Source organism: Diceros bicornis, chromosome 4 (assembly GCF_020826845.1).
Source record: "Diceros bicornis minor isolate mBicDic1 chromosome 4, mDicBic1.mat.cur, whole genome shotgun sequence".
Taxonomy (NCBI): domain Eukaryota; kingdom Metazoa; phylum Chordata; class Mammalia; order Perissodactyla; family Rhinocerotidae; genus Diceros; species Diceros bicornis.
The window spans coordinates 45350331-45362764 of NC_080743.1; the positions used below are offsets into that span (position 1 = coordinate 45350331).

General features: G+C 36.2%; 1 protein-coding gene across 5 annotated transcripts in view; it reads right to left on the reverse strand.

Annotated features, from left to right (window-relative positions):
* ST7L (suppression of tumorigenicity 7 like) overlaps window positions 1-12434 on the reverse strand; it is a 175204-nt gene that overhangs the window by 139411 nt on the left and 23359 nt on the right. For all 5 annotated transcript variants that reach the window (XR_009219767.1, XM_058538793.1, XM_058538794.1 and 2 more), the window contains exons 7-11: window positions 6839-6993; window positions 5238-5335; window positions 4859-4973; window positions 2231-2303; window positions 1197-1299 (exon numbers count right to left, since the gene is read on the reverse strand). Coding sequence is in view for 4 of the 5 variants with exons in the window: in XM_058538793.1 (XP_058394776.1) it covers window positions 1197-1299; window positions 2231-2303; window positions 4859-4973; window positions 5238-5335; window positions 6839-6993 (544 nt within the window). In the remaining variant the exon portion in view is untranslated. The remainder of the gene's footprint in view (window positions 1-1196; window positions 1300-2230; window positions 2304-4858; window positions 4974-5237; window positions 5336-6838; window positions 6994-12434) is intronic.

Below are 12434 nucleotides of genomic sequence, written 5' to 3' on the forward strand. Positions count from 1 at the left end.
GTAGTTTCCACTCATTTGCTTTATAATAAATCATTAAGATGCACATTTGTTTTTTACATTGTGCTGTATATGTATTATAATTCATACTAAAAATTTTGTTTAAATTTATGGGACCAGTGTCACTTAATGAGAGAATGGTATAAATATTTGTTGACTGTCATTTTTAGATTTTGGTAATTTTCTTGACTCGATCTTTACTTACTCTAACAGACAACTTTCACTTCTTGGAGATTATCTTTTAAAGATTTTTTATTTATTCATTTTTTACCCCCCAAAGCCCCAGTAGATAGTTGTATGTCATAGGTTCACATCCTTCTAGTTGCTGTACGTGGGACTTGGCCTCGGGTTGGACGGAGAAGTGGTGCCTTGGGGCGTGCCCGGGATCCGAACCCGGGCCGCCAGCATCAGAGCACGCGCATTTAACCGCTAAACCACGGAGCCGGCCCAGAGATTATCTTTTAGAAATCACTTTCTTTAATGTTTACTAGCTTCCAAATTCCATTAACACACATTACACTGGAATCAACAGTTATAATTACATCTTGTAGTAAAGGCATCTATTCTTGAATATTCTATACTTTCTAATATGGGGTATTGTTTTTAAAATCCAAAATTTAATCTTGGGTGATAACACACAAAGATTAACCAATAATCTATATGTTTGCAAGGTGTACAATATAAAGACAAACAAGATGGGTACAGTTTCATATGAGACTAAACATACATCAACTCGGCAGTTTTTCTGGGAAGTTCCACGTCTGTTTCCTATCATTCATTATTTTAATCTATTTGTCAGTCTTTGTCTACCCAGCCCTAGTTCAAAATCTAGACATCTGTCTAGATGTAAAAAGCTTTTATAGTAACAGGAAGTTTTATTAATGATCTGAAATATGAATAATCTTTTATTAGGACCAAACCATTGTATTTCTTCTCTGTAACTACAGTAAAATGAACAGCTAAGTGAACACACTTCAAATTTTATTTTGACAGCAATTACAAAGCCTATAGTGAAGTACTGCTCCTATCCACCTTTCTAAATGCCCTTTAATATCCCCTTTAAGGCAAATAATAAGCATCAAAATATAGCTGACTAAAACAATTCTGACTCAAACTATGGAGACCCAAACTTTGGTCTATACATTGTCATCAATTTGATAAAATTAAATAAGTAGTATTTCCATCATAAAATTTCTCACTTTTGGAACATGCGGATTAAATTCCACAGCTCTGTGAATTGCTTCCACAGCATTAATTTCTGCTGTGCTTAACCCTCTTCTGGAGGCTGTTTCTGGAGAGAATCTGTAAGAAAACCACAAAATGAAAAAATAAATATTAAAAAAAATGTGTATATATATATATATATATATATATGAATTTAGATCATAATCTAGCCCCCTAAATCAGAGGTTTCTGGCCATGGCCAAAGCCAAAGCCAAGTAACTCCTAAACATGAAAGTAAAGCCTTTGATTCAACATATAAAGAAAGGCAGCATAAGAAATGGAAATCTTCAAATTTAGGTAAAGAAAGCCTTTAGAAGTCCATTGAAGGTAATAAAATAAGAAATGCTACACAGGGACATACAGAGAATCGCATGAAACAGAAGTACATTCTCATCAAATTTTCAATGAGAGGAAACAGACTGAATATCCCATTTTAATTCTTATCAAGGCACAGTAATGTAAGGTGAAAGAAAATGGTCGCCATTTGGTTGGTTTCTGAATATCTTATCTGTGGAATAAAGAGAAATTCACTAAGGGCAGCCTAAAATACAAGGAAAACAGAATAACTCAGAATTTTTATCTCAGAACAGACAACATGAAACCCATTTCCCTACCACTCAGCTTATCATTATCATCATAGCTATTATGTACTATACATACTTTCTTTGTTCTAACACTGCTTTAGGCATTTAACACACACAATCCTCACACAACCATCCTACAGTATTATTATCCTCATTTTACAGAAAGGAAGAGACTCAAACTGATTAACTTGCCCAAAGTACTATGGCTGGTATGTGGCTGACTTTGAATTTGAACCCACGTTTACTTAGCTATAAAAACCTTGCTCTTTCTACTACACAAAAGAAGTCTCAAAGCCCTATAAGATCAAGAGTCATTCAGAAGGAAGTAGGCGGGCAAAAGAGTATTGTTTAAAGGCAGAGGATGAAAAACATAATACTGAGTTTAGCAGTCTTTCCAAATTATTGTAGTTTTCATAACTACTTACTTATCTGAAACAGTTCTTGTCTTCAATAGTGCTGCTGTATAACAGATTGCTGCTGACTTTGGAAGGCTTATATCTGCAATAATAATTTTCAACTTAGGTAAGAATCACAAAAAATATCTTAAGACAATTTTTAATAGGCATAAATCATAGCACAAATTCAACAGATATAATACAGTAGTAGAAGCACGTGGACATGTAACTGGATGACCTGAGTTTGAATCTTGATTCTACTATTTACTAGCTATGCATCCTTGAACCAGTAGCAACTTCTTTAGCCTCAGTTTTCTCTTCTCAAAATAGGGAAATGGTACTTTTCTGGCAGAGACTAAATTAAATTATGTCTGTGAAAGCCCTCAGTGTGATGGTGAAAAGTACTCAACAAATATTTACAATAATCTGCTTACAATAACACTATTCAGGGCAAAAGGCAAAGTACGGTTAAAACTACAGAAAAACTCCACCTGTTCACAGAGAAAAAATAAGATTCAAAAAAAACAAAAATTTAACAGTAGTTAAATCCAGGTGATACAGCCATAGGTGATTTCAATTTTTTCTTCTTCCTATGTCATTGTATTTTCTACATTTTCTTAAATGATGATTTTTTATCAAATAAAAAAAATTAATTGGAAACTATAATGAAATTAATTATATAAATTCTTTCCTAAAGAATGCCCAAAACAATGTTATCAGGAGAGTAAGACTACAGAACTCTCTTGAAATTTTAGATTCCAGAGTTATACCAGCAAATGGAGAACTAAAAAAATAAATTTGCTTTTAACTTCTTCAGGATTCTAGAATGGTAAAAACTGGGGACTCATAAAAATAACTGAAAACGCAGAAGCATATCTAAGTTGTTAGTTTTATTTTTAACGAATCAGGTCCTATCTGATTTTCTATATTCAGTCCTAAGCTTAATAATAAGTACCATAAGCAGGCCATGCACCCAAAAAGTTACATATGGAAAGAATTTCTCAAAAAATTTTCCATGAGCCTATACTATTTTGAAGCACTTCCTAAGAATTCCAGATGTTTAAAAGAAATAAACTTCTCTTTCCAAGTGTAACACATTTCAAACTTTCCAGGTCATGGGGATTCCCAAGTTAATGGGTAGGAACTTACAACAGGACAAGTGTGAATAAGTGACTTTTATGTGTTCTGTTATAGTGAAAGATATTACCAGAAATACTACGCCAGTGAGGATGTTTTCAGCTTGGTGCGAAAAGCTGATGCCTCACTCAGAATGAGGAGAAAGCTTCTTAAAAATTCTCCCAACTCCATTTGTGGTAAACAGGCACTGTTATAATAATAAAAATAGCCAATATATACTGACTTCTTACTATTGGAAGACTAGTAAACAAAGTAATAGAATACCTGGATTTAAGTTTAGGCTTACCTAAACTTAAAGTAAGGCTACCTTACTTACTGGCTGGAAGACCTTACCCATTTACTTAATCTTCTTCAACTCCAGTTTCCTTATTTACTAATTGGAGATAGTAAAAATAACTTGTCCTACCACTTCACAAGATTACTATAAGGATCAGATGAAATAATAAATTACACTTTGTAACTAAAAAGCATTGTGAAAATGTTATTCTGAATTACTCTTTTTTTTTTTTTTTTTTGGTGAGGCGATCAGCCCTGTGCTAACATCCGCCAATCCTCCTCTTTTTTTTTTTTTTGCTGAGGAAGACGGCCCTGGGCTAACATCTGTGCCTATCTTCCTCCACTTTATATGGGACGCCGCCACAGCATGGCTTGCCAAGCAGTGCGTCGGTGCGCGCCCGGGATCCGAACCAGCGAACCCCGGGCCGCCGCAACGGAGCGCGCGCACTTAACCGCTTGCGCCACCGGGCTGGCCCCCTGAATTACTCTTATATATACTACTGAACAACTTCTGTTAGCCTTCCCTGACGCTCCAAAACAAATGAGGTACCATCCTACGTACAGAGCACCACACACTTTTCCAATGATCTCACCTAACACACTAGCCTTCAATATAACTACTATTCATCGGTCTGTATGTTCCACTGTAAATCCTGTGAGGGCTAAATCCATGACTTCTTGCTCACTGTTGTATTCCAAGTGCCTCACTCGTATATAAATCTTGAGAGAAGAAAATTTCCTCCTCGCAGGCTTTTGCTTCCAAAAGTCCTGATAAAGAAGATACTTTTTTTTTTTTTAGTGAGGAAGATCAGCCCTGAGCTAACATCCATGCTAATCCTCCTCTTTTTGCTGAGGAAGACAGGCTCTGAGCTAACATCTATTGCCAATCCTCCTCCTTTTTTTTCCCCAAAGCCCCAGTAGATAGTTGTACATCATAGTTGCACATCCTTCTAGTTGCTGCATGTGGGATGCGGCCTCAGCATGGCTGGACAAGCGGTTCATCGGTGCACGCCCAGGATCCGAACCCGGGCTGCAAGTAGCGGAGCGCGCGCACTTAACCGGTAAGCCACGGGGCCGGCCCAAGAAGATACTTAAAAGCAACTTGTACTCACAGATTCTAAACACTGACTGGTAACAGTGGAAAGGGAAAATCACAGAAATACTAGAAGAGGATCAAATTTATGATTACATGGCTGAAAAAAAAATACTTGAAACATTCACTCAACTGAGATATATATCACTCACCATCATATTTTGCTAGGACTGCCTGAACATCTGCATAGGCTTGTAATTCTAAAAGTGATTCTAGGAGATTTTCATGGATGTTCAACATGGTAAGAGGAGGAAATTCTTTCATCAACTGTATATTAAAAGGAAAAAAGATTAAAATTATAGCAAAGGAACTCAACAGAGGTGAATGAGATTCATTAGAAATTCTTTTGTTTCTTAACGAAAACTGTGGAGACTCAACTCTTGAGAAAGGTATGTATATTAAATAAATATCTTGTTATAAAAACTACCGATTAAAAACCAGTGATTCTGCATTAACATAACTGGCAACTTAAACCACATTTTCAGTTTTCGGAGGAATAAATATAATGGTCCAGTCATCAAATTTACTTACATCTCTCATTATTTTTACTGCCTCTCTTATTCTTCCTAATTTTCTTGCACACATTGCCAATCTTCTTTTAATATATACCAGTACGTTGGTATCTCTCCCTATTTAAAAAAACAAAAAATGACACAAATTTCCCTTTTGTATTATGACCTGCTATTTCATTAACATATTATGTATTAATTTTATTTGCTTATTCTGGAAGTTTCAATTAAAATTAAATTGTGTGAGAATGGAAGAATACTAATGATTGTTGAATTTGGGTGATTAACATTGAACAAGGGTTCATTATACTGCTCTATTTTTGTATACTTTTGAAGTCTTTTATATTAAAAGCTTAAAATATATATATTGGATTACTTTTGCCTCTAACAGTAAGTAATGGGTACAGTATATACAAAGTAATTTGTGTATACTTGACAAGTGCATTTTAATATTAACATAAAAGAAATATACATTAATAAGAAAAAGTAACATTAACCTATTAAGTTTCTGCATATATAATCTATTATTTTAATATTCTCTATTGTTTTCACCAACAAACAATAGATGTTCAAAACCAAATTTCCATGGCTCGTGTAAACTTTTGCTCAACAGCTAGTAACTAACAAACTATAAAACTACTTTGAGAAAGGGCTAACAATTATTTCTGTAACTATCTCATAACCATAGTTGAGATTATACAAGGACAAATGGCATGACTTTTTTACAGATGTAGTTCATTAGTTCCAGACTGCAAAATTATATTCCCACAGTTGTGTTATAACAACACGCATTAATGAAACATACTGTATACATCAATATTTAGTTTAGAGAGAAAACATTATCTAAATTTTAATTTCCACAAACAAAAGATTTAGAACTTAACTGCTAGCCGATAATACATTATGTAAACATGTTTCAATTTATTGTCCACTATCTGCCAAAATCACGAAGTTAAAACGCTCTGGCCACAAAAAAATAGCAGGAAGCAGCAGCATTACAGATTCTAACATCTTTAGTAAAAGTGTCTCAATCATAACTGGGAAAGTATTCCTAAGAATGGAAAAAAAAGGACCTCAGTTGCTATGGCTCATATGATCTCAAACACATCACAGAAAAAAATCAACCGAAGAAAGAATCAATGCCAAGTATAAGGCTGATTTTTGTGCTAAAGGGGTCACTTCATGGCACTATACGGAGATACATACAATCTGAAGAGCAAACCAAATGATGTACCTCTACTACTGCTTGGGTTAAGGATGAGGATAAATGTAAAAGCTGCTTATCATTACTAAATGGTTCTCCTGAATCTTGAATATTTTTGAGTTGTGTTTCTCCAAAGACCAGCCCAATTCTCACATGAAATAAATTATTGTTAACTCTCAGAGCAGCACATCTCTCAATAACCAGAGCAGATCTGTTCCCTTCCACAAGCATTCTCTAGCTAACACATATTTCTGTCTTGCTGGCTTGTAGATATTATGAATATATTAGTTCTCTCTTATGAAAAGTAGTGAACTTCTAAGCATTAAAGTATTTTTATTATTGTTGTTTTGTGTTTTAAACATAAAAGAGCCAACTGCAGAAGCTAAAGGACAGGTAAAAATCAGTTCAAATTTGCTTACTCAGTTGAGCTTCATGCTGAGGACTTTGGTGCTGGCACTGCTGTGACCGCCTATAAATTGTTTCTCCTGCCTTGAGTGCCTGTTTAAATAACCTTTCGGCATCTACAATAGTTGTTGCTTCTTCCTCAGCCAGTAGAACATATGCAGTGGCACAGCTATGAAGAAAGCAAGCAAGGCAATTTTAAGTAAAATGGTAAAGCAAGCATTTTCTCTTGGGTATGTCCCTTTGCTCTATGTCACACTTCCCTACCTTTACCTACACTTTCCATCTCTTGAAGAAGAAAAACTTCATTCAATATTTTATTAGGGGCATATTGGTTTATTCTTTACGTCTGTTTCCACAATTTTTCTTCTTTCCTATCTTTCTTTTCTTTTCTTTATTTTCTATATTTTTTACTTCTCTATGCATTCTCTGACCCTTTGTCCTGTATTTTCCTTTTGTGGAAGGGGGGAGAAACAAAGGTATATAAAGAATTACCTGAAAAGTAGTTGGAGGGACTATACTCTCTAGTGGTCATGCCAGCTCTTAGTCACTGTATACTTGGTAATATCCATCTAATGGGGGCAGGTATGGGAGAGGGTGACGATTGAGAAGAAAGTCCCATGGCCAACTAGCCACCTTTAACATTTGACTCAGAAACACAACATTCCAGGACTAGACCTTTTTTCCAACCCTGAGTATTCCCTCTGCATGCTGCCCCATCCTTTCTTGGACTTACTCACAATAGTACTGCAGCAAAACTTCCCTTGGTCCGAATTCTAGTCTTTCCTCCTACACTCCTACTCTCGCTAGGCACACCCATGCTTACTCCAAGTTTCCTTTTCTTCACCCCACTAAAACACTGAGAGTTCTCTTTGTATCTTTTAAGTCAAAAGCTGGCTAATAGGATAAACGAACTTGTTTCCAGGCAAAAAAGAGAAGCAAAAAGTTTCCTTTCCGTTCCCAGAAATAACAAGTACATCTTTCCTGGAGACAATGTCCTAGTTCTGATTATCTAAGCCTGCATCGTCCAGTACTGTAGTCATTGGCCACGTGTAGTTATTGAGCACTTGAAATGCATCTAGTCTGAATTGAGACGTGTAAAATGCACACTGGTCAGTATGTGGTCAGTGTAAAATGCACGTCGGATTTTCAAGACTTAGAAGAACGTAAAACAATTGGTTAATAGTTTTTTTAAAATATTGATTATATGTTAAAATAATATTTTAATATTTTGAATATAGCCAAACAGAACATATTACTCAAATTAATTTAATCTATTTCTTTCTACTTTTTTTGTGTGTGTGAGGAAGATCAGCCCTGTGCTAACATCTGCCAATCCTCCTCTTTTTTTGCAGAGGAAGACTGGCTCTAGGCTAACATCCGTGCCCATCTTCCTCCACTTTATATGGGACGCCACCACAGCATGGCTTGCCAAGTGGTGCATTGGTGCGTGCCCGGGATCTGAACCGGCGACCGGGCCACCGCAGCAGAGTGCACGCGCTTAATCGCTTACGCCACCGGGCTGGCCCCTTATTTCTACTTTTTAAATGTGGCTACCAGAAAATTTAAAGTTAAATATATGGTTTACATTATATTTCTACTGAACAGTGTTTAAGCAAGAGGAGAGAAATTATTGGTAAAAGTACAAGACCAGAAATGAAACAAGATTGATGGCAAGATAGAATCAAACAAACGGGGACAAAAAGGGTCTTTTAGATACAGAAAATGCAAAACATACCATTTCAGTATCCTTCAAATAATACCCTAAATTGAAGTATATAGAAATTTCACCAATGAACAGAGATTTCTCCATTATATTACACTGGATTTCTCTGACGCATTAGATATACTGCTGCTTTAAACACTAGGCTCCCTAAGTGCCCTCTAAAATCCAATTCAAACGCTTTTAAATAACAAAATAAAAATACTGTTTTTTGTGTGTGTGAGGAAGATTAGCCCTGAGCTAACATCTGTTGCCAATCCTCCTCTTTTTGCTGAGGAATATTGGCCCTGGGCTAACATCCGCATCCATCTTCCTCTATGTTACATCGGACGCCGCCTCAGCATGGCTTGACAAGCGGTACATGGGTGCGCACCCGGGATCCGAACCTGGAGGGCTGCCACAGCAGAGTGCACACACTTAACCACTATGCCACAGGGCCAGCCCCAAAATAAAAATACTTTCAAAAGATCAGATGGGTATAAATTGATGCAGTGGAATCAAAATATAAGCATAATTTTAAATTACAGTATAGCTATATGATAAAAAGAGGTTCTTTTCCCTTAAAGCTTTCTTGTATTTGTTAAAAAGTATTTTAAATGGAGATGTTAATACAAAAAATTAATTTTATGAATACCCAATGAATCGTACTATTGGGAATGTTGTTTCTTTAAATTGAGGCAAAAGTCACATAACAAATTAACCATTTTAAAGTGCATAATTCAAGGACTTTTAAAATATTTACCAGGTTCATCATGTATCAAGTAGCAGTACTCCATTCCTTCTTATGACTGAATAATATTTCATTGTAACAGATATACCAAATTCTGTTTACCCATTCATCAGGTGATGGACATCTGAGGAAATTCCAATTTTTGGCTATTATAATACTGCTATAAACATTTGTATAAAAATTTTTGTTTGAAAACCTGCTTTCAACACTCTTCAGTATGTCTAGGAGTGGAACTGCTGGGTCATATGGTAATTCTAATTTTAAGTTTTCGAGGAACTGCCGAACTGTTTTCCACAGTGGCTGTATCATTTTACTTTCCCACCTGCAGAGTGTATGAGGGTTTCAATTTCTCCATATTTCCAAAAACATTTGCTATTTTCTGGAGGGTTTTTGTTATTGTTGTTACTCCCATCTTGTGAAGGGGTATCTCATTGTGGTTTTCATTTTCTTTTCCCTAATAGTGAATGATGTTGAGCATTTTTTCATATGCTTATTGGTCATTTGTATATCTTTGAAGAAATGTCTATTCCAGTCCTTTGCCCATTTTTAATTAGGTTGTCTTTTTGTTCTCCAGTTATAAGAGTTCTTGACATATTCCGGATACTAGACCCTTATTAAATATATTACTTGCATATATTTCCTCTCATTCTGTGGGCTGCCTTTTCACTTTCTTGATCATATCCTCTGGTACACAGAAGCTTTTAATTTTCATAAAGTGTAATTTATTTAATTTTTCTTTTGACTTGTGGTGTCAGATCTAAGAAACTGCTGCCAAATCCAGTCATGAAAATTGGCCCCTATTTTTTTTATAAGAGTTTTATAGTTTTAGCTCTTACATTTAGGTCTTTGATTAATTTTATTTATTTTTTTTGTGAGGAAGATTAGCCCTGAGCTATCATTCATGCTAATCCTCCTGTTTTTTTTGGTAAGGAAGACTGGCTCTGAGCTAACATCCACTGCCAATCCTCCTCCTCTTTTTTTTTTTCCTCCCCAAAACCCCAGTAGATAGTTGCATGTCATAGTTGCACATCCTTCTAGTTGCTGTATGTGGGACGCAGCCTCGCATGGCCGGAGAAGCGGCGCATCGGTGCTCGCCTGGGATCCAAACCCGGGCTGCCAGTAGCGGAACGTGCGCACTTAACTGCCAAGCCACGGGGCCGGCCCCATTTGATTAATTTTGAATTAATTGTTGTGTATGGTGTGAGGTAAGGGTCATGCTTTTGTATGTGGTTATCCAGTTGCCCAGCATCACTTGTTGAAAAGATTATTATTTCCCCCACTCGATGACCAAGAGTGGTCTTGGCACTCTTGTCAACAATCAATTGACCATAGATGTATGGGTTTATTTCTGGACTCTCAATTTGATTCCATTTATCTAGATGTCTATCCTTATGATTTAATTACTGTAGCTTCACAGTAAGTTTTGAAATCAGGAAGTGAGTCCTCCAACTTTGTTCTTTTTCCAAAATTGTTTTGGCTATTTGAGGTCTCCTGCAATTCCCTATGAATTTTAGGATCAGCTTGTCCATTTCTGTAAAAATGGCAATTGAAATTTCGATAGGGATTACATTGAATTTGTAGATCAATTTGAGGAGTACTGCCATCTTACGATATTAAGTCTTCCAATCCATGAACGCTGGATGTCTTTCCATTTATTTAGGTATTCTTTAACTTCTTTCAACAATATTTTGTAGTTTTCAGCATACAATTCTTGCACCTCCTTGGTTCAATTTATTCTTAAGCACTTTAATATTTTTTGATGCTATTGTAAATGGAACTGTTTTCTTAATTTCCTGTTCAGATTGTTCATTGCTAGTGTATAGAAATACAACTGATTTTTATATGTTGACCTTGTCTCCTGCAACTTTGTTGAACTCTTTTATTAGCTCTAATAGTTTTTGTGTGCGTGAATTCCTTAAGATTTTCTACATATAAGATCATGTCACCTGTGAACAGAGATAGATTTACTACTTCTCTTCCAATTTGGAAGCCATTTTTTTTCCCTTCTTCTTGCCTAATTGCCCTTGCTAGGACCTACAGTATGAGGTTAAATAGAAGTGGCAAGAGCAGACATTCTTGCCTTGTTCTTGATCTTAGTGGCAAAGCTTTCAGTCTTTTGTCATTAAGTATGTAGTTAGCTGTGGGTTTTTCACAGATGTCTTTTATCAGTTTGAGAAAGTTTTCTTCGATTCCTTGTTTTTAGTGTTTCCATCATAAACTGGTGTTGGATTTTGTTGAACAGTTTTTCTGCATAATTAGAGATGATTGTGTGGTTCTTGTCCTTTGTTCTACTTAATGTGGTCTTACACTGACTCATTTCCATGTTAAACTACCCTTGTCTTCCTGGAATAAATCTCACTTGGTCATGGTGTACAATCTTTTTAATATGCTGCTGGATTTGGTGTGCTAGTGTTTTGTTGAGGATTTTGCATCTATATTCAAAACAGATATTAGTCTGTAGTTTTCATTTCTTGTGATGTCTTTGTCTGGTTTTGGTATGAAGGTAATATTGGTCTCATAGAATGAGTTAGGAAGAGTTACTTCTCTTCTATTTCTTTGAAGAGTTTGAGAAGGACTGGTGTTAATTCTTTAAGTGCTTGGTAGAATTCACAAGTGAAGCAATCTAGTCCTGGGCTTTCTTTGCTTGCAAGTTTTTAAATTACTAATTCAATCTCTTCACTTGTTATAGGTCTATTCAGATTCTCTATTTCTTCTTGAGTCAGTTTTGGTAGTTTGTGCATTTCTAGGAATTTGTCCATTTCATCTAAGTTATCTAATTTGTTGGCACACAATGGTTCACAGTATTCTCTTATAATCTTTTTAATTTCTGTAAGGTCAGTAGTAATGTCCCCAGTTTCATTCTTTTTTTTTTTGTGTGAGGAAGATCAGCCCTGAGCTAACATCCATGCCAATCCTCCTCTTTTTGCTGAGGAAGACCGGCACTGAGCTAACATCTATTGCCAGTCCTTCTTTTTCTCCCCAAAGCCCCAGTAGATAGTTGCATGTCATAGTTGCACATCCTTCTAGTTGCTGTATGTGGCACGTGGCCTCAGCATGACCTGAGAAGCGGTGCGTTGGTGCGCGCCCGGGATCCGAACCCAGGCCACCAGTAGCAGAGTGCGCGCACTTAACCGCTAAGCCACAGGGCCGGCCCTCCACA